Source organism: Clytia hemisphaerica, unplaced genomic scaffold, assembly GCF_902728285.1.
Source record: "Clytia hemisphaerica strain Z4C2 unplaced genomic scaffold, Clytia hemisphaerica genome assembly, whole genome shotgun sequence".
Classification (NCBI taxonomy): Eukaryota; Metazoa; Cnidaria; class Hydrozoa; order Leptothecata; family Clytiidae; genus Clytia; species Clytia hemisphaerica.
The window spans coordinates 474,459-497,748 of NW_027103573.1; the positions used below are offsets into that span (position 1 = coordinate 474,459).

At 35.7% G+C, this 23,290-nt stretch overlaps 2 protein-coding genes across 2 annotated transcripts in view; one reads left to right on the plus strand and one right to left on the minus strand.

Annotated features, from left to right (window-relative positions):
- Nucleotides 1-4,744: 4,744 nt before the first annotated feature.
- On the minus strand, nucleotides 4,745-14,808 carry LOC136801150 (lysophosphatidylcholine acyltransferase 2-like). Its single transcript, XM_067057773.1, has 5 exons — nucleotides 14,720-14,808; nucleotides 12,080-12,259; nucleotides 11,183-11,325; nucleotides 10,269-10,489; nucleotides 4,745-4,932 (listed from the first exon to the last, which is right to left on the minus strand). The coding sequence occupies exons 2-5, from the start codon at nucleotides 12,233-12,235 to the stop codon at nucleotides 4,763-4,765; spliced, it is 690 nt and encodes a 229-aa protein (XP_066913874.1). The 5' UTR covers nucleotides 12,236-12,259; nucleotides 14,720-14,808; the 3' UTR covers nucleotides 4,745-4,762.
- A 180-nt stretch (nucleotides 14,809-14,988) lies between these two features.
- LOC136801149 (anillin-like) overlaps nucleotides 14,989-23,290 on the plus strand; it is a 35,625-nt gene continuing 27,323 nt past the window's right edge. The window contains exon 1 of the mRNA XM_067057772.1: nucleotides 14,989-15,189. Within this exon, the coding sequence (XP_066913873.1) occupies nucleotides 15,163-15,189 (27 nt within the window). The 5' untranslated portion in view covers nucleotides 14,989-15,162. The remainder of the gene's footprint in view (nucleotides 15,190-23,290) is intronic.

Genomic DNA, 23,290 nt, shown 5'->3' on the forward strand with positions numbered 1-23,290 from the left:
TAAGTACAGCATGAGTAGGGTGGTGGGCGTAATCTTCTGGGTACTTGTTTCTGTTAGGCTGATGAAGTCGAAGTACAAGTGGAACTTTGCGGCATTTTAGTTTACCTTTCATTGAACAAAGTTTGACAATCTTTGGGTAGTTGCTTGAGAGATGGTTTGATTCTATCAAATCATCTTCCAATTCATTAGGCTGGCAATCATTTTCACTACATTCTTTATAGACAACACACTGTAGAATCTCAAGAATTCTGCATAACACATTTCAGCAATAGGTTTATTAGGTCCAGTTCTTTCTCTTGGTCTATCACAATACCGGTCAAGCATATTACTTTTGAAAATTGAAGTACTATCTTCAGGCAACTCATTAATTTCATCTTCACTAAGGCACATTCTAAATCTCTTTTCTGGGACATTAGTATTTGCAAAAGTTACACCTGGATACAGCTTACGAAGCCATAGCTGTGGCATACTAAGATACACTGCTTCTTGCACTGACACTTCTCGCTTTGACACATAGGCATGCGCAACAGATTTCATTTGTTCATATTTGTCACCGCCATTTTCAAAAGCATCTTTAACAGCTTGGGTCATAGCATGAGATATTTCATCTTCAGTTTTAGAAAGATATGCACACATGTAAGTTGCAGCTTTGTAATAATTAAATACTGGTTGAATATCCAGATTTGCTTGCCAAGCTTTAAGACCTTCTGTAAAGTAGTTATTGACAAAGCATGCATTTGTATTGCGTTTTAAGTAAATGTGAAAATCGTCATCTTCAGATACAGAGAGAGCATATTCATAATCTTCCTTTGGAATGTCTAATTCAGCTAGGACTTCATTGATGGTAGGAACTGGATTAAAATTTTCTCCATCAGGGTTGAAAAAGTTTCTTTTATCAGGATTAAGGTTCTCATTGATGTAAGTCCTTACTTTTGTCAAAACTTCTTTTCGCAGAGCAAGTATGGCTTCTCTTTCCTCATGTGGTAGTTCTTGTGGCAAGGGCTCAGAAACTATTGTTTTCTCAAAAAAAATTTACCAAAATAAACCTGCAGGGAGTGTTTTTATTTACGGCAAGTTTTTGAATGGCGGTGTAGTTGGTATGTCTTCACAAGGTTAATAATTCGGGATCCTCTTCTACGGATGGTAAATAGACCTTGATTATTTTATCAATGAACATAATGTACTCATCTTTTGTTTCCTTGGTCAATACTGGTGCATTTAAAATCCACAGAAAGGAATGAATGTGAAGGCTTCCGCGTACTTGAAATTCTACTCGAATAGCGTAGAAAGTTGTTTTACCGAGTGGGCCGAAACAATCGTTTTAAAAAATACTTCTACTCTGTATTGAAAATGCCTTGCTACAAGTACAGGGTTACTATTTAATAAATCACACCTTTCGTTATAAGAAAGATTCTTGATAAATTCATCGGTTACGTTTTGACCCTTGAGTTTGTAAATTATGGAGATGAGTTCGTTCCAACGAAGGTCTGCACAACTCAATGTCTGAAAGAATGTTGGTGGTCCTAATTGTTTAACCATTGCTAAAACTTCTTGCTGGAATTTTTTCCAATATGCTGGAGTTCCTTTAACAGTACTCATAAAGGCAAAAGCTTTATCATTTGCTATGATTGCCTTACTGTTTCTTTGAAATTCTGACTTAACATACCAGCATTTAAATTTGAGCCAGCAACTTTTCTCATTGCAACATTTATCTGATTGGTCAAAGACACTTGCTGAGTTACAAAATTAGCAAAAATATGTAGTCTGGGTCTGAAGCAAACTTTTGTGTGTAGTTCAACAAACGCTGGTTGAAGTATTTGGATGGACTTAGTTTAACATCACGTTCAACTTTGTAACCAAATTTACCTTTAGGAAATAAACGAGGATGAGCAAGCATTTCACAATTTTCATCATGTAAGACTGAAATTGGTTTTTTTACCCTGACCAGGCGCTAATGACAAAATTTCATTATCTACTTCTGCATCAGAAGGAGTGTGAGGCATTAGAGCAGTTTCATTTGCATTTGAGCGATGAGCATCAAGTGGGTTGTCAGTTGTCTCAAGCTCTTCAGAATCTGAAGCATTATTTTGTTGATGATCAGGTTCAGTGCTATCGTCATTGGAAGCAATTTCACTCAATTGGTCACTTTCATTAGAGTTTGTTTCCTCATTATTTGCAGAATTTTGTATAATGGTCCTCTTCATTTGAAATATTGCTACATTAATTTCTATGTCTTGATAAAGAGGGTTGTTCTCTTTGAAATAATTCAGTACGCGCTGAATGAAATCAGGTCTGATTGGTTCAAAAACGACATGTCCTTTATATTCCAATTTCCTTTTGAGTTTAACATAACTAGTCCATTAGCATTTGCTCTTCTTGGTAAAGTATTAGCAATATCTTCAACATCAATAGGTACATTAAAAATAGAACCTTTGAGTTTGGGGAACTGACCTTTTGGCATGATTGCAATTTTTTTGAATAATATTCTGCGAGAAATCAAAATTTTTTCAAGTCTACGAAGAGTACGACGGAATTCAGCAGGTAATTATCAAGGCTCAGTTTATTTTTGACAGATTGGCACGGCAACTCATTTTTTTTAAGTTTACTATGGCATGTTCCTACAAATGTATAGTTGGCCGTCAAATGAAAAAACTTCAGAATAATAATGTTCTTGTGGGATATCATATTTTTCAGGCGAGTATTTGACAACTGTTTTTTTATAGAGGCATCTGTTACAGCAAACACAGATGTAGAAAGGACCTTCATAAATAAGTTTTAAAAATTTTGATACTAGATCATTTTTTTCATTTTTATGGTTTTTGTTTGCAGCCGCATTATTTTTCTCATAGCGTGATTTTTTCGTTGCACTTACACGATCTTTGTTATTTTGATAATAGATTCTATCTTTTTCATTTATTTTGTCTTGGTTTCGGGAGCGATAATCTTTTTTTTGTTTGTTTAATTTTTCTTTTGTTTTGGGGAACGATAAGTTTTTCTGTTTTTTTTAAGCTCTTCTTTGAGTTCATTGACTTGAATAATTGAATCTCAAAGTAAGGCTGTCTTTGTTCCATTGTCGTAAAAAACAAATTGGATGTATTTCTCAAGTCAAAACGTTATCAAACTTTAAAAGACATGATTTTCCATTTGAGGATCAAGCAATCGAGTTCATTTCGACTATGCGAGTCAAAGATAAGTAACCCTGAGGCCGATCATATTGTGATAGTAAAACCATTATGATCATTAAGGCGTTGAATTCTGACTTTCAGATTCACTCAGAGGGATTGAAGGAAAGGATCATCATTATTTAGGTTCGCTTCACCATTGCAAAATTCAAAAAATTGAAATTAGTTATGACACCGTTTTATTTCAATGAAACGCGGCCTCTCATCAACAGAAAGATGGGAGTTGTATCAAGCTGTTTGTATAATTTATCTCCTTCAATTAAGATTCTGTCAAGGTCTGTAGTCTTCCAAAGATTACGCGTCGAAATTAGACCAAAAAAATAGCATACAGGCAGTTAACGCTGCATTGAGTTCCAGCTGTTTCGCCAAATTCCTCGTTCGCTTGATTAAATGGCCTAAAATAGCTTTTGAAATATGATAAGTTTGCGTACTCAAATGTTTTTCAAATTTGACTTCAGAAATAAGAGTTTTGTTTTGTTTTGGCAGGGAGTATAAGTTAATAGGGCTAAGTAGATCGGACGATGCGACGTGTAAGCTGAGAAGCTGAGTTTTGTAAGCTGAGATGCTGAGATATGTAAGCTGAGATTAGGATGTGTGAAGTAAACGTTTGCGTTTGGTGGGTTTCGCAAGTTTCGAACAGTTGGCAGGTTTTGCACGTTTTGACGTTTGGTAGATTTTGCAGGTTATTCAAGTTGACAAGTGGACAATTGGTTCAGTAGGTTTAGCGATTAGCAAGTTAAGTATGATAAGTAAGAGGATGCAAGGAGCTCGCATGCAACCTCAGGGTGTGCTGCTTGTCTGATATATAACACAGACAAGCTTAATGCTATCTTTTTGATAACTTGCAAGTGAGGTAAATGTACCAGTGTACACTTGCTGCTATCTTCTTTGAAAATAACTTTGAAAAGGAGCAATAAAACTTTGATATAAATCAAAAACTCTCACCTCAATGAAATGATGAAAGTTGAGACGGTTTGAACTCTTCTTCCACCCATTCAACCATCACGTTTGTGAAACAACTTAGCCAGCTACTACTGCGAATTTACTCAAATATTTCAGAAAATTGTCCACAGTACGCTTCGGAAGAGGTGGCGCAATATAAGGGAGATAACGGCTGATGCAATAACGCCGACGCGCTATATGAAATCATTATGAAATTACAACGCATCCCGACGCACACATATCATTATAGCCCGGTTGTCCAAAAATTGAATCGGGAAAAAATCGGAGTTAAAACACAAATCCAAATGCGCTGCTGGAAAAAAAATCGCGGAACCGATTTGAAGGGTCACCGGGGCTGACCAATTAAAGTGTCCCAATCCTAATTTCATATGATTTCGTATGAAATCCTAGTCATTTCATTGACAATAAAAAATTGAAGACGCTCTTCTTTATTATTAGGATTTTCTCAGGGAAAAAGAATATTCAAACTATCAAAATCTCTCCCCTAAATAGGTTTTTCAGAAGGGATTGCATGGGTATAATCTTTGATAAAATTTTTCTGTTCATTATATTATTAAATTTTCTTAATGAAATACAAGCCATTTACTACAGACTTTGGATGTTGATGGTAAAATTTATTAAAAGGTGAAAAATTGAGTTGATAAAAAATTTGAGTTATTACCTTCAGGAAAGATAACAAGTCGTGGCCAGTTTCCCTTGACTCGGCGATCAATCTCTTTGACAACTCTTTGTTTTGAATTCTTTTGCGTTCGATTGACAGTCAAGGGTTGGATCATTTGCAAAATGGCTAAGAAAATAATGGAAATGTATGTATAACCAAATTGCCTTGTTAGGCACGTTTTTGCAGTTTTTCTTTTATTATTATAAAATCAAGTTTCTTCAAAATTTGAAAGCGAGTCGGTATGTTGCTTGATCAAATCAAGTAAAATTTCAAACTTACGAAAAAATATAACTTTTTTTTTTTTTTTTCAAATCTCTTTAATCACCAAAATACTTGGTATAATAAAATATAAAATATAAAATATCTCTGTTTTGTTTACAATGTTAACAGGTTATACATTTTTTTTTTTTTTTTTATATATACATATGGGTGTTGTGTGCGACAGTGTGTATCGGAAAGAGGGACCAATCTTAAACAAGCGGGGCCTATCCGGATGGAAAGAGTGGTCTCTCCCTCGTAAAACCCACAGACGCCACAACGCCCTATAGGAAAATCACTGAGCGGATGTGGATATCAGGGGAATCCCCTTCGAAAAAAAAAAAAAAAAAATAAATAAATTGTAAGCGGACCTAGATGGAAGCATAAGAGAATAATATAAGGACGTAAAAATCAAATCAAGGTTGATGAAAATCAAAGAGTTGCAAAGTTGACAAAATGGCACTGGAGGGATAACTAGTTTAGGCACGTAATTTTAGTGAAAATAGGATTAAAGAGGCTTACAAGAAATTTTGATATCTAAAGTAATCTATAGAAAACATCTTATAATCATTATTTACTAAAATATAAAAAGGAGATCAGACATTCCTTTGGATTTTTGCCTCAAGCAGTGATTTAAAGGCTGCTCTGTGTTCTAGGATGTGCCAGTTCTGTAAATAAAGTTTACATTGGGATATTTCAGGTTCCTCAACTTCCACAGGACTGATGGTTGAGTACGTAGTGATGTTTCCGAGCAGACCATTTGTTATGTCTAAGTCGTTTAAAATGTACTGCTGGAAAAAAGTGTTCAAAATGGAAAACGATCTTTGTTCTGAGTTCAGCGATGCGATATACAGGAGATGTTGTCGTAATGTATGATTCTTCAAAAGTTGATTTATGAGCAATATCTGACGTTTTCGAATGATTGACTCTATGTCTGGAATTCTGCAAATTTTTATTCATCAAGTTGCGACTGTGTTTCGACACTCCAAGTAGAGACTTGAGGCTAGAACGTGCCTGGGCTTCCAGTTGGATTTTATCAGAAGCTGTAAGATCTAAAATTTCCATACCGTACAATAATTTGGGTACTACAATCGTCTGGAATAGGTTTGTGATGATGTTTGGATGAGTGTTCCTTACGCCAGCTGAAATCAGTGATGACGTGACTGCCCACATCTCTGCTAGTCGTGTGTCCTTGTGAGCTTTAAGTTGGAGCAGACTGTTTTTTGTTTCCCACTTGAATCCAAGATGTTCGAGAGTTTTCTTTGGATAGACTTTTTGTCCGTACAATTCAAGATGTGGGGACATGATCTGATAATTCCCTGATGTACAGAATTGGGTTTTTCGGTGGTTGAATTTAAGACCGTGTGCTTGTCCGTATTCTACGCATTCATCTACCAATGCTTGAAGCGATTTTAAAGTTGGACTAATGAGAATGATGTCATCAGCATACACGATCATGGAGGTGTTGATGTTGCCCAGAAAAGTTCCAATTTCGAGAGATTTAACACTTTTCAGTAATCCATCTGTGTAATAGTTGTACAGGTATGGCGAAAGAAGAGAGCCTTGTTTAACTCCCTGGCTAAGTTTAAAAGGATCTGATCTGTGATCTCTGTACAAAACTGAAGATTCGCTGTTGAGGTAGAGTTGAATTAATACCTTAAGCACTGTGGGTGGAATGTCAACTCTTGAGCATAATTTTTCAAATAGTTTCCCCCAATTACAACAGTCAAATGCCTTCTCCGCGTCAAGGCTGCATAAGTATATCGATGATCCATTCTTGTTGTAGTGTTTAATCGTGTCCTGTATAAGTATTTCCGCATGAATTGATGAGGATCCGGAAGCGAATCCAAATTGTGATGTATCGTGATCCTTGATCGTAGGACACTTTTGCAGAATGATGATTTCGATAATCTTTGTGAGAATGGGAATGATAGATATCCCACGGTAGTTATTCGGGTCATTTAACGATTTCTTGTGTGATTTCACTAGGGGTATAATCAAGGATGTACACAGACTTCTAGGTAGTTCCTGTGATTGGAAAATTTTATTGATAAGGTTGGTAGTGTATTGCAATGAAATGCTGTCAAGGGCGTGAATAAAGTGCTCAGATTTCAAGTGAAACGGATCACGCGTTTTGTCCTTTGATAACGTGTTAATTGCTTTTTCAACCTCGCATTCAGATATGTAGAAGTCTTGCGAAGAAGTGTTTTGAAGGTGACTTAACAGCTGTATTAGATGGGTTTCGGTCTCTTTATTATTGATGCCTGGTGTCCTTGGTTCGTTTAAAAGACTTTTAAAGTGGTCATGAAACTCGGAGGTAATCTCTGATGTGGAAGTTTTCCCTTTAATGGTGAAAAGTTTTTGTGTTGGGTTACTATTCATTTTGATATTTTTCCAGTATGTTCTTGGATTAGATTTTCGTATTTTTTCTGTGTTTAATATAGTGTTCAAAGTTGGATTGATTTTTGCAACGTTTGGCCATGGTTCTAAAACTCTTTCTAGCGTACAGATATCTTTGGTACGTGACATCATTCTGGCAACGAGGGAAATTCTTGTCTCTCCAGAGGTTAAACATTTGGTTTAGTTTGGTACGTGCCTTGGTGAGATCTGGGTTCCACCATTTCTTTTCTTAGCTGGAAATTGGAAAGCTGTGGTATTAAATTGATGGTAACTTTCTGAGGCACATTGGAGGAAAAGATTGTTAAGATTGTTTATGTCAGTCTGTAGATTTGTTGTGTCGGGTTGGAGTTGAATGGAAGCTGAGACTTTGTGCTTGTAGATAGAGAGAAATTGCTCATTTCGCCAGACATAATTTGGAATGTGTACTAGTTCGTGTGATTCTTCATTCTGTATGCGTGGTTCTATTGAGGTAGAATTGCGAGGTAAGTCTAGGATTGCGGTGACTGGCAGGTGGTCACTGGTATTTGTGGCTGATGGATTTAGCACTGCAGAGTCGACTGTTAGATTTGTGAGTCCATTGGAAATGAGGATGTGGTCAATGTAAGAGTGATTGGGTAGCGATAAGTGTTGGTACGTATACTTTGGTCCATTTCCAATTGTCATATCGATAGGGGTTAGATTGTGTTCTTCTATGAATTCTGTGAGGCATTTCGAGAGTCTATTTTGTTGGGCCATGCGGGAGGTGACTGGTACTATAGGACAGGATTGGAAATCGCCAAGTATTAACGATTCACAGGAGTCCATGAATTGTTCTGTTATGCCAGAAAGTGCTGCTAATTGTGATTTATATATGTCGATGCAATCTGGGTTTGCCGATAATGACTGCAGGTAAACTCCTGAAATTAGCATATGAGAGTCATTTGGTGATGTTGCTTTTACTGTAGTTAAGAAGTCTTCTTGAATGATAGTTGTGATGGTTTTGAATGAATGTTTTCTAAGCAGTAGAGCGGAGCCTCCGTATGGTCTTCCGGTGCAGTTTTTTTTAGCCGGTTGGAATATGATTTTAAAGTTATTCTTGTAACATTGGAGGAGATGCTCCTCAGCTTTGGTTATCCATAGTTCATTTAAGTAAATACAGTCGAATTTGTGTGATAAGTTGTCAACGTATAGACTATTTGCTTTGTAACCGCCACAGTTAAGAGTTATGAAGCGATGTTTAACAGTGGCGGAAAGTTCTTGTTTATTGCCATCCATCATTAAAAGAGTCCCAGTTATTTTGATGAGTATATTGATCCCTATGATTATATCTGTAGTGTTGAATGTATTCCTGGTTGGGGTCTTGGTATGAGTTGCTGTGAGAATTGGTGTTTGAGTGAGTTGTACGGTTTCCTCCTAATCTCTGCGGTTGAGGGTTACCTTTCATGAATGTGGTTTTTTGTCTCCTAAATGGTTTTACGACAAGTCCTTGGAACCAGTTGGCTGGATCTAAAGCTCTCTCTTTATCGTTTAAATCAACATCGATACGTACTGATTTGTTGAATTTATTTTGTCTATTCAGTCAATGACATGTACTCTTGCTTCTTTTTCGACTGAATTTTTTATATCTGATAAGGTTTGCTGATGGCTGATAGCCTCCTACAAATATTGAGAATGGTTTGGGGTTGCCTATGATGGTATTGGAGATTTGGTTTGTTTTCTTTCCCCCAAATATAACTGTGTTTTTGCTTGGGTTGGTTGAATCCTTTTGGTGTGGTTCTGATTCTGATGCAACTGAGTGGTTTAGCGGAATGTCTCTTATGGCCTGTGAGTAGGTACTACGAGGGTATTGGTTCAAAGGCGGTGTCCTGCTATTTTGGGGATGTTGTTTACTGCTGAAGCTTCCAGTGGAGTTCTTTGTTGGGCTTGAGTACTTTGTTGGACTTGGGGCATTGTGTTTAATGGTATCGGGGATAGTGGAAACGATCCGGTTTGGTATTTGTTTAATGTTTAATAGTTTCTCCAATTTCTCTTCGAGGTTCTTCATTCTGGAAATTGCTGTATCTGACTTTTGTTCCAGTTTGGCGAGATAGGATCTTAGATTTTTGTTGTCTTCGTGTAAGTTTTTGTTTGTCTCTATCAACTCATGCAATTTATCAATAACTTTCGAGCTAAGATTGTCTGTAATGGCAGGGTACTTGACATATGTTGGTTTAAGGATATCGGAAGCAAGTTTTGGGGTGATATTATTTTCAAATATTTTCAATATGCACAATATTATTTTCAATATGCACAATCCAATATAACTGTAAATATTACACAAATATTACTAGGCAAGTATTTAACGGCCTTGAAATTTGCACGATCTGAAATTAACACGAATTTGTCTGCTTTTTCAAGGAAACAGCGGCTGGTTTTAATTAAGGGGTTTTTATTAACAGGAAATTTTGCAATTCGTGTTAATAAAATGACTAGTAATATTCGTGTAATAAGGTATGTTACATGTAACACGATTATCAATGTTTCAATGTTTCTAAAAGTGACTTTTTAGGCAAAAATTATATTTACACTAAGTGGGTTAATTTTTGCGTTGACTTTTTTTCGCGGATCGAGAATCTAAAAAATTTGGCGTGGACACAATTTCGCCAATCGGCCTCTTTTTCACCAAATTTCTTTCATTTTCCTAGGGGTTTTGACCAAAATTCAAATTTTAAATATTTCGTGAGGACTAATTTTCACGGAAATGGCCAAAACTCGTGATTAATCCACGCGAAATTTAATCCACTTAAGGTACTTAGAAAAATAATCTGACAAAAACTTAAACTTACATCCAATCAAGAAAATTTGGTTATTTTCGTGTCGACCAACAGCTGAGAAAAGAGTTCTCAACGTCGACAATAACAATCCATCCATCAAAGAAGTGTGGGGCGCCACCACAACCACTGGTGCATGTTTGATATCTGACAATCTCCCCTTGGTTGGAATGTACCAGAAACCGTACACGAAGAGAAGGAATCTTGCAACACCCCATAGTAAGTACTGACCTACCCTAAAAAAGTCCAGGTTGCAACAGTTCATAGAAAAGTGTAGAAAAATATTCAGATGTTAAAGGTTTTGTTTTTAAATAAGAGTGATATAGTTTGCTTACTCGTCAATTTTTTTTACAAGCTTTTTCACATTGGATTGACACGGATGTGGAGCAAGATTGGTCAGAAAGAGGGAAAAATAAACATTTTTTGCTTATATCAGCATAATATAACAATAGGTAGACACTGTCCTGATTTGAAATATGTGACTGATATGAAACGGGAACATTTATGTAAAAACAAAACCTTTAATGAAAAAGTGCAGATTACCATTATAACAGCAGTGATTATTAAAGCATTGAATTTTTATATGTTAAAGGTTTCAGCTTTACAGACCCAAAAAAGTTATTGTAGTGTTAAAACTTTGCCTAACGACAAACAATGCGATATCACTTGTGTCCAAACCAAGGAGATCTAGCGCTCTCGACGCGGGTACCACTTTCAAAAAAACTCAAAGAATATTGCTTGGCCGGGATTAAGAAACTCTCTCCAGGGTTTATATAAAGCTCAGTGTAAATTTTTCATCAGGATACTCGACAAGTACTTTTATCATGCACAAAACTATGTTCTAACAAGGAATACAAAAGCCATTATCCAGAAGATGATTCATATGGACAAAACCATAGTTTCCAAGTAAAATAAAATTTCTTACATACCTTCTGAAACCAGTAAATGGTTCTGGTGAATCTGATGGTGTGTAGCCAATCAAACAAATCTTTGCGAATAGACTTGCAAACAGAAAGGATATGAATGTGATGATCAAACGAAGTGGAATCAATATCAATCCAATAGTGTAGAGCTAAAACAAATAATAGTAAAGTAATTATCAGATGACTCAAGACATTCTCATTGAGAATGAAGTAAATGATACACATCAAATCAATGCTAGTCTCTTGAACATTTTATGATGGCTTGGTTTACAAGACTATTTTGTGAATTTTGAGGTTTCAAAGAACTTTCCTATGATGGATGACGCAAGACATATTCATTGAAAATGAAGTAAATGATACACATCAGTGCAACTCTCTTGGACATATCATGGCGACTTGGTTTACAAGATGACACATTTGTGAATTTTGAGTCTTGAAGAACCTTACTTGGACTATTCTTAAACTATAATCATCATAAATTCTTCGATTCTCAGACAATTATGCTTATTGAGATTTTCTTTATTAATGATGTTTTGTCTCATGGTACACTTTTTTCTTTTATAAGAACTATTTTATATATAAAAACGACAAGGCTCAAAATCACCAAAAAATAAGAACAATTCAAGAACAATGCAAAAAAATAAGAATGATTTCAGAGCAACGCTTAGCCTGAAATTATTCAATTTCAAGCAATTTAGGGGTAAAAGTAGTAAAAATTTGGAAAACGCCTAAAATACCTTAATTACACCCTATAAATAAGAACAGGATAAGAACAATTTGAGGCTCAAAGTGCCAAAAAATAAGAACAGCAAAGCCTCAGTAAAATTTTAATCATTCTTATAAAAAAAAAAAAGTGTACTCACTCTATTGAAATGAAAAGATAAAAATGGTAAAATTTAATACCTGCACTTTATCCCATGTGGTGAATTCAAATTTACTACTAAAAGGATTTGGATGGTTGGGTTTTTCAGCAGCCAATGCAATATCAGGTATAAGTGTTTTGATGTTAGCCTCTAGATCCCTGAGGTTCATTGTCCCTCTTGTGTCCATTTCTTCCATGGTGGAAGATGTTATTTCTTTACACTATGGTGAGAAAGATTTAACAAAAATTAAAACTGAAATCAAACATGGAGGCATAAAGAAAAACAGGAATTGAATTTCTCGGTAATTGGTAGCTAAAGTTTTTTGAATTCTTTTGTAAAATGTATCAAAAGAAATTTGAGTAAAGAAATGAATAAAGACTTTTTAGTAGAATTCAAGTTTGCTCTGAATATTCTAACTATCAGTATTGAAGTTTTCTAGCCTTTAATAAATGAGAATATGATCAAAACTTAGCCCCAAGAAACAAGTTTATGTTCCATTTTGTTAAGTTTTCTTAACCTTAAGCCAGAAAATGGAAAGTTTTTCATAAGTACACACAATTTCAGACTCAATTTTTAGACAAAAAGTTGCTGGAGAATTTCGGAGGAAAGTATTAAAAGCAATAGCATAACAATTTAAGAACTTTGCAAGAAAATAAGAACAATTTCAGAACAATGCTGAGCCTGAAATTACTCAGTTTCAAGTAATAAAAGTAATAAAAATTGGGTATAGAGCCAAATGAATTGATAGCATTCACTTTGAAGAAAACATTGATCAAAAAATCTTGTCATTTGATGATGGATGGCCAAGTTTACAGGCCCTTTTTTAGTCCAATTATATCTCTGATGTCAAAATCAATCAATCTCGTCTCATCTAATTTCTAACTCCTAAAAAATAAGCCAATAAGATTTCACCTATGGACAAAAGAGCTCTTTAAAAATGAGCAATATATCTATGAGATCACGAGCATCCAAACCTAGCAAGTCAACAACCAACCAAAACTTATGGGTTTTGAAAAAGAAATTAGCCCAGATTAGCCTTAAAAAATACAGTAGCATAAACAGGAGGGGTGCATAATTTGTGTAGGAGAGCAGGTTTTTATGACACTGTAATCAATGTAAAATTTTGCACCCCTCCTGTCTGCGCTACTGAAATAGGCTATTTCATAAGTTGGTTAAAAGTATGTTTTTATAAGATGCAATAATTTATTTTTGTAATAAAGCTACAGGTCTGAAATTTACAGGAATAAAGCTACACCTAGAACTCTCTAGAAAAAGTAAAAGTCCAGAAAATTTTCCTATTTTCCATAATGGCAACTTAAAATCTCTGAAAAATCTAATCGAAATTTGGCCAAACCCCCTTGAGGATACCGTAGGTTAGTCTAATGTTAACATCTCTCTTCTAATTCCAACACCCCCATATTTAGTGAGGTCCAGAATCGCTGATAGACAAAAGATTTGTTCCTTTCTGGTTGCTAAGCAAAGAATAGTTTCCATAAGCGATTCCAACCTTTCTACTATTCCTCTATCTCTAAAGAAGGGTGTCGAGATTAGAAGAAGGATGTTGACATTAATGAGACCAAGATACGTATTGCACTTCTGTACAGGCAAAAAATTGAAAAATGGCATCTCTTCCAGCTTGTAAATCATTGCAAATCTTTTTTTTCCATCGTTGTAGTAAAGTCTATGAAGAAACAACAAAATAATCTCTATTGGTCACAAATTGAACCCGTTTGAGCCTTAAACGAGACATTTTAAGCAAATTTTGGGTAGCAAAATGCTTTTTAAGGCAGGCCAATTTTACAATTTTGCAACCTCATGAATTTCAAACTCACGGTACCTAGCTAAGGCACTCCCCAATGGTTGCACGAGGTTCCACAATTGACCTAAATATCTTTTTTTCAAAGCTTTTTCGATAATGAAAATGAGATGCGAAGATGGCATATGGTCAGATGGTCCCACTTGCTAAAAATTCGAAATTTCAAAAAAACCTAATATTTCAGAATATGTTAGGCGACAATCACAAATATCTTCATTTCACGTCCTCGTTGGGTCGAAAAAGTGAGTCGGTCGGTCGTAAAATTTTTCGGGTTTTCTTAAAATTGGACCCAGTGAATTTCTTCTTCTCGTCCGACCTTAATCATCCATTTTTGGAGTGTATTCTTGAAGGAAACTGTCAGCCAGCAGCCAAAACGACCGCGCGTTACGGGTGGTTTCAAATTATGACCTTTGAACACTGTAATGTTGATGAACAAAGTCAAAATGCCGCGAATGCGCTAGAAATCGCTCGCAAAAAATCGGCAATAATAAAATTTTTGAACGAAAGAAACGTCATCGACAGAAAAGTCCGACAAATTTACCGACTCACCGACTCAATTCTACTCAATTTTCGAGAGTCGGTCGGGCGACGCGAAACGAAGTTATTTGTGATTGTCGCCTTAGCCAATTTTCATGATTTTGATGACATTGCAGAAATAAGAACCTGAATAACTTTCAGTAGAAGAAAGCTTTTAACTTCAAGTTTAAATGGACGGTTCTAAAGGGTGTTCCATTCTAAATCAAGCAACGTGCAGTGCATCTTGACCTGCTTGACAAAAACAAAAAACAGACCAAGCCACCAAGCCGATGACAGGCAATATATAAATGATAAATTAGAAAGATATGGATCATACAAATATCATACCACGTATGGAAAATTGAGCTGACGTCTATAGATATGCAGATTTCAATGTTGATTTCTTGCTATCTATCATTTTGCAGATTTGCTTGCAGTTGCAAAATGCAGAACGTCAGAAAAATGTGATGTAGAAAATTTTTTGTCAACAATCCGCCATTTTGATTTTATCGTAAACATTCCAAAGTTCAAAAATCAAAACAATCCGACCCGTCAATCATTTATGGCCTCGTTCTCACTAGGAATCTCGACCAATCAAAAAACGTTGTATGATTACCGCCTGCAAATTCAAAACATTTGACGCCGTTTCAAGAGATAAGTCTGACAAAGAAATTTTGGGTAACAAGTTCAAGTCAATTCAACGCTCATTTTTCTACTTTATACTTGATTAATTTTTGCTAGAGACACTGTAAACTATTGGTGATTGCCAGAGAAGATTTACTATCTGAAAAATGAGCAATTTGGACCCATTCACGCAGGTATGTGCTTGTGTGAAGATGTGTTTCTTTTTGGTTTTTCATCTGACACTTTTTTGTGTATTTTCTTGTCTGGACATGTTGGAATATAATATTTTTCGCCTGGCAAAAAATTGCAATATCTAAGAAAACTGATTTATAATATTCTGCAGATAACAAAAGGACTTTTTTTAAATTGAATTTTGATTGTATATAGTATAATGTTATATGTTGTGATGTGCTTAGAAGAACGTCCCTGTTTAAAAAACCGATTTTTAGGGTCATTAAAATTTGATTATCAAACACAATCAAATTTTCTAAATTCTGGGTAATATTCGATTGATTCTATTGTCAGATTGTTGATTGAATGTATTCGATATTTTTGGAAAAAAACTGGAAATTCGATATATACCAGACACGTCCGCGCTCGATAGGATCAATCATCGTAACGGCTCGATGACGGATCGATATGTGATCGATGGATTACTTAACGATCCGGATAGGAGATCGATGGAAGATTCAGCCATTAAAAAGTCTTGAGTATCAATCCTTCGTTGATCCATTACCGAGCTAGTATTTCAGTCAGGCCACATCCTGGCAAATGAACGGGGTATTTTTCACTTGCGACCATTGGCAAATGAACGGGGTCGAAAACGAAAGTGACGTAATAGCGCCGAATACCCAGTTTAATTGAACCGAGTTGGAAATATTTTGCTTCATTTCAAAGAACTGCATAGATGAAATTTTTTTTCCATGGGTCAATTTTGTCTTCGAAGATTGAAGAAACTTTTAATGAAAAAATAAAGTTCCCAGTTTTCTTCCTTTTTTCCCTTTTTCAGTTTGAAGTTCATTTTTATTCATTTTCACGCTTTTAGCCTGAGACGTTCTACCTCATTTACACTGGGTGACGAATACCCCATGCAAATGCTCACCCCGTTCATTTGCCAGGATGTGCCTGACTGTATTTCAATCGAGTATATCGATTCGTCATCGATCGTTAATCGATTTGTTATCGATCGTAAATCGAGTATGAGTCGATAGGGTCGATAAGATCGCTAAAAGATCGATGATAGATCGATAAATAATCGATAACTAATCATAAGCTTTAAAAAATCTTGAGTATCGATCTCCTATCCGGATCGTTAAGTAATCCATCGATCCGTCATCGAGCCGTTCCGATGATCGATCCTATCGAGCGCGGGCGTCTGGTATATATTCTTAATTAACTTAATTAGGATTGAAAAACAAAGGAATAATCCTAATTAAGAAAGTCCGTGCAATCGAAAAAAATATGCTTAATTAGGATAGAACTCCTGACTGCCAATACTTGGAAAGAAAATAGAGCAAGTTTTATGGATTTTCCAAAACATATGACTAAATGGGTAAAGGCCACATTTTTGGTACACCTGTCCCTTCCGTTACGCTAAAAAAATTTCATCCTCAAAATTGCTGTAAAAACCTATTTATTTGGATGTGTATATATACCTCTATGATGATAATCAAGTATGTGCTCCTCTATATTACTTTTTTGCAGAACTGTAGGACCCTAGAAGTCGTTGTGGTTGATTTTTTTCTCATTTTCAACCAATAACTAAAAACTTGTTATTTCTACAAAAAAGAGACACTTATAAGACTAAACATACTCTTAAAATGTTTCTACAAAGTGTTTTAACCAATTCCTAATCGTTTTTCATGAATTTACATTTTCGGGTTGGAGGGGTAGCCTAATTTGCGTAACGGAAGGGACAACTTTCAAATTTTTAATTAACATCTTTACTAGGAAAAAACTTGTTTCAAAAGATAGTTTGAATTTTAATAGTCAAATATGATCTTTTAACCTAAAATGATAGAACTAACCAGAACTAACTATATAAACTTACAAATACCAGGCCATATTTTAGAAAGGCAGGGCAGCGTCCGTTGGTGACCAAAAAGGGAACTTTTTCTTGTGTTTTTCTGCTAAAAAGGCTGCTTTTACCAAAATTTTAGAGATTTCAGGAGGGGCAGCGTCCGATGACCAGACGCTAAAAGGGCATGAAAAATGGCCTGAATACTCCTAAAAATTGTAAATATTAGGTATACAGTAGAATAAGCGTAACGGAAGGGACAAATTTTCAGAAAAATTTGAAAATAGCTCTGTTTTGGGCCATCCAAGCCTCATCCCAAGTTTTAGATGATCCCTAAAATTTAGGTGACCCACTGTAGCTGACCCCTGAAACCGAAAATGTGACTTGCATTTCAGTTTTTCTTTAAAATTTTATATTGAGCATTCAAAAAAGAAGACGCGAAAACGCGTCCTATGGAGCCTAAGGGTTAATGAGACCCCTGGTAAAGATTTTTTATGGTCAAAACAACTTCGAATAACTCCTAATTGTCATTTTCAGGTATTTTGAGCAGTTTGGAGTCTTCAAAAAAAATCAAAAATTTTTTGGTTAACCCTTTGAGCGCGCAGTAGTTTTGAAAATGTTGAAAAATTTCAATGATTTTTTTTTGAAATTTGAAACTTCAAAATGGCGTAAAAGCTTGTAGCTTTTGATTCAGACACTCGTTTTGGTACCATTGGAAAGGTAATTCTATACTCTTTCAAAAACATTTGGTTTCTTTCCCTTTAAATAAAGTCCTAGGTAGATGGGACCCAAGCTTTAGGACTTGGTATTTTGGCTGTTTCAGGACGCGAAAACACGTCCTATGGAGCCTAACGTTTAAGAGATAAAAAGAAGTCATTGTAGTGTAGCAAATGTGAGAACAGTCTACAATAGGTCTTTCAACAATGCAATAACTTCAGATATCTTGGCTTTGAAGAAAGAAACACTATAATGAACATCCAAGTCCCTGTAACACTCCCTTTTAAAAAAGGCCTAACGGAAGGGACATCCATAACGGAAGGGACATCAAATTTTCCAAGGAGATAACTCTCACCACATTGTTAATATAAATTTTAAATGTACCTGCAAGTAAGAAGTCTAATGAGGGTAGTAGTCAACCAAAAGGAAAAGTTTTTGTAAGTCGAAGACTTGAGATGCTGTTCAATTTAATGTTTGCATAACGGAAGTGACAAAACCAAGGCACATTTCCAATGGGAAGGACTGTCAATGAAAAAACATGTCAAAAATAGAGGATAATGGTTTGCAAATTGAATTTGGAGTAATCCCAATGGTAACTTGTGAGAATTTAACATAAACTAAAGCTATTTGACAAAGATTTTCTTGAAAATGAATTTGCGTAACGGAAGGGACAAGATCAGAGTCGCAAAACATGCTTTTTAGAAAAATGCAAAACCTGAGCAACAGTGAAAGAAGTATTTACTCAAAATATTGTGAAAACTCGCTCCTATCAATATTAGGTGGACTGAAAAAAAATTGAAAGTGAATATTTTATCCCAGTTGAAGAAAAAACAATTTTGAATCTTATTTTTTTTGCATTTTTCGTAGAAAAATGTGAAATTTAGACTTCTGCAGGGTCTGTAAGAGGAAAGACTGTCCTATTGCTGGCCAAAATCTGATTGTAAGGGCACTTTCTACCCCAGATCAGGCTGCATCATTTGAGGCGTGCGATCGCACGCGCGCGCCTCCACACACGCCTAAAAAATTCCAGACGTGCGATAAACAGCACGCCTAAAAAACAAGATTTTTATTGAGGCGAGCGATCAATCGCACGCCTCACTGAACCTAACAAAATCATTTTATTTACGCTTTTTACATCATAGGTAAAGGTTCTTTAAAAAGATTTTGTGAGATTGCGAAATCGTTTCGAAACAAGAAGAAGTGGAACGAGAATGAAGAGCCTTTTGTTCTTTGTAATCAACTCTTTCTCTGTCTTGTAAACAAATAAATGAAAACGTAAATGACCATATAAGGGCAGTCATGTACTATCTGAAATAAGATAAAGTAAGCACATTTATTAAACCTTCTCTTAATAAAGTTAAAATCGCGTGTTTTCAGAAGTCTTTTAAGAAGTCTGAAAGTTCATTTACCCTTAGGGCTGCGTACTGAACGAACGTTTTAAACATGGCTGCTCGTGAGACCAAAGGGAATTTAATATCTCTAAAAACGTTTTTAAGTTACGATGTTTCCGAAGTTATTGGATACAAAACTTTTGAGAGAAATGGAGGAAAACTTGTAAATTTTGTGTGGTGCAAGGTGTGTGCAAAGTATAAGAAAGAAATTCAAAACTCATCTACTATCAAAGGCTCAGCAAAGACATCTGTGAAAGCTTTTATCGATGGAACGAACTCAGTTACAAAGCACCAGGTAAAAATCTGTTTTATAGAACCACCCTGTATCTTTCATTCAACCAACGAGCCTCGCAATGAGTGTTCCTTTTGTCACTTTAAGTCTTGTACTATTCTTATTTTTAGGGCAAATTTTTGGTATTTCTGGGCCTGTACCCTAATTTCATTAATTCATTAATTCAGCTGACTGAAGACTCAAAAAATTGAGGCTGTTTTCCAGGGTTTGTATTGGAAAAATTGCCCATATTTTTCGTCGTTGTTGAGCCTCATTATTCTTATAAAATTGTTCTGATAGAAAAAAAAAGAGTGTTATAATGAATTGTTTTCTTAGATAACCCGACATATTCAGGGTTCTTGCCACCAATTTGCCTGCACTCTGGATAGCACGGAGCCTCATCAAGAACGGGTATTATCAAACAAATCCTCTTCAACCCAGCCTAAGATTCAGTCGGCATTAAGAAAAGCGAGCGACGACGCTTACAAAAAGATGATACGGACAGCATACACAATGACAATGGAGTCTACTCTACCATCGAGGCAATTCAAGACCCTGGTTAAAGTACAAAGGGAAAATGGCACTAGATTAATCGACGGTAATAATAACTCGCAAAGAGAATATTTGATTCTGTTGTTATTTATATAATTGCAACTCATCATTAAAAGTTATAAACTAGCGAAATCCAAAGTTATTAGGAGCTTTGCTATTGTATTAAAACTTTGAGGGGACATCTAAACATCCTTTTCTATTTAAACATGCGTACACTGAAAGGTTTTACAGCTTCAAATCATCATATTATTGGATCAACATAGTTGAATTTGTTTTACAGGTAAAGATGATTCACGTTCTTACCGCGAATTTTTAACGGCTATACACAAAGCAGTGACAGAGAAAGTAGCTGTTATCATTGCTAGCTCTAGCTTCTTTGGGATTCTATCAGATGGCAGCCAAGCTCGAAAAACCCAAAGTGACAAAGAAATGGTCATGGTGCGTCTCGAGAGAAACGGTAAGTTTTTGTTGCTTATAAACTAGCATAATATCAGCAGACTTATGTAACTTTTATCTGGCTCTAGCTGTCTGCCTTTTGGAAACATGCTAGGGAGTAAAGAGTTAACAGCTGGTGTTTCCTTTTGAATTAAGAAGTTATCCTTTACACAGTCAAATTAAAATGGAAGATTTTGTTGAACTGGGGCCGTTGTTATTCTTTTTTCTCCGCATCATCATTCCTTTATAAAAAACATGTTACACCCCTGCATCTTTTTATAAAATTTTGTTTGACGTCATAAGATTTGTGTACAGAATCTCTCTCTCTATATTTTGTTTAAAGAACTTTTTTTCTTCTTGTTTACTGACGTCATAAATATCTTAGACATATTTTAAGGCTCTTTCATTGTTTACATTTCTTCTTCTTTGCAATTTTCTTATCTAATTAATCTTTCAAGGAATGTGCCTTCGTCTGATCGGAAATTTCTCAACCTTTTAATCTCTCAAAATAAAGTCCTTGTTTTTCTTTTATAAGAAATCTGTACTTTTTGTTATTTGTCAAATGAAGTTAATGTCTTTTTCATTTAATAGGGGTTCCGACATACTTTGGGGCATCTCTCCTCGAAATGGCAGAATGGGGAGGAACAGATGCTGAATCACTCAAATCTGCGATTGATAACATTTTTGATGAATCTAAAGGCATATACCCGCTGTCTGATTATCAAACTAAGCTTGTTTCAGTCACTGCTGATGGTGCAAGTGTAAATACTGGTCGTCTGTCTGGACTGATGACTCGATTAGGTGAAGGAAGAGAGTGGCTAGTCAAAATACACTGTATCAACCACAGGGTAGAGTTGGCTGTCAAGGAAGCCTTCTCTGACAGTGTCTTCAAGGACATAGATTCTTTTTACTTGACAAATTTCTACCTGCTGAGAGACTCTGGCAAAATAAAGAGTGAGGTAGAAAAAGCATGTGGAGTCTTGGGAATCCAGCATTATACCTTGCCAAAAATGGCAGGAACAAGGTTTGTTGGCCATCGAAGACGGGCCTTCACAAGCTTCCTTAGTACATGGCCAGCATTCATTTTGGCTTATGAAAATGTTGAAGCTGACAAAAAGACTCAGCCTCAAACAAAGGCAAAGATTCAGGGTCTTTTAAAGAACTTCAGGAGTTACAGATATATAGCATTAACATGTTGTTATCTTGATGTTCTTGAAAAGATAGTCCCTGCTTCAAAAGTGTTTGAAGGTGAGCTTTTGTTGCCGTTTGAAATCGATTCTTCAATCAAATTGTCTTCAGCATACCTAAAGGAATACTCAGAAGGTGATGTTGACAGCACAGAAACGGAGATTGATAGCCACCTTCAAAAGTATGTCCTTGTGCCATCTGATAAAGGAGGTTTCAGTCTGAAAGGTCACTTCGATTCTCCTGGGGATAAATTGAAACTGTTGGTTAATCAAAAACCAAAAGATATTAATTTCGATCAATTTGAGATGACAAATCTATCCCCGGCCACCATAACTGCTGCTCAAAATGCGAGGGCTGTTGTTGCAAACAGTTTGATTGAGCTGCTCAGTGAAAGATTTGCCAACTTGAAGGAGGAGATTTTTAAGGTTTTAGGGTGGTGCAATCCTGAAACTTGGTCAGATGAGAAGGGGTTTGGAGTTGACCAAATTAAAGAGTTCGCAGAGCACTTCAAAACACCTCTGAAAGCCAAGAACTTCCACCTTGAAAGTGCTCTGAGAGACTGGAAGAAAGTCAAGGTCCATGTTAAACAAAACCTTTTAATGAAAACAGCCGCTGAAGTTTGGAAGAGTGTTCTTTTATATAAAAGAAAGGAATTTCCAAACTTCTGTTTGCTCCTTGAATTAATGTTTTGTTTATCAGGGTCTAATTCCAGTGTAGAGAGGGCATTCAGCATTCTCACCTTAATGCTCTCTGATCGGAGGCTCAATACCTCTCATGAAGTATTAGAAATGAGAATGCGAGTGAAAATTAATGATAAAAATTGGTCGAAACAAGACAGAGATGAGATTTTAGAGAGAGCTTGCCAAATTTATCTCTCTACCACAAGAAAAAGAAAGCTCGATGATAACAATGATGAAACTGCTTCCTCGCCCAAAAAGCAGAAAGAGGTTGAATCAATTGAGCTTTCTGATGACGAAGACAGTGATGTTCTCTATACTGATAATGAATCTATTAATGATGACTACTACGATAGTGAAGGTGAAAACAATTCTTCCGACGATGAATGACTTGAAAATGTACCTAAAGTGAGGGATTGAAAATTTGATAACCTTCAGCAAACTTTCTCTAGTTTTTAACTTTTGTCTGATTAACAACAAAAAGAAAAATAAAAGATTATGAAATATATTCGGAATATATTAGTTCATTTCATTTTTTCTGGTTTCTCAATCTACCCTTTGCTTCTTTTAAGTTTTGAAATTAGGCCTGAAATTTGAAAATTTTTGACCACACGCCATCACTCGCCTAAATCACACTAGACGTGCTATAAACCACACGCCTAAAACCAGTTAAAATGAAGTCAGGCGTGCGGTGTACCACACGCCTACTTTTTTCAAATGATGCAGCCTGCCAGATCAATAATCAATTGGAAGTTTTGCAAGTTTAATGGATCGTGTTCAAAAATAAAGGCCTGTTTTGTGACATTTTCAAAGTTGGCTGACAATTATGTTAATAAAATGAGTATTTTTGGTTGCTAACCGTTTATTTTTTCACCAAGGATAAGTAGAATGATTAACCTTTCCAATTGTTTTGGAGCGAAATTAAGTGGCTTACTAGGTTACAAGATATTTCAAGATAAGCTATGAGTCGTTTATGTGGCTGACAACACTGGTGGCTTTTTGAAACCAACCAGTTTCAAAATGTTGCACTTTTATCTGTTTTGAGAT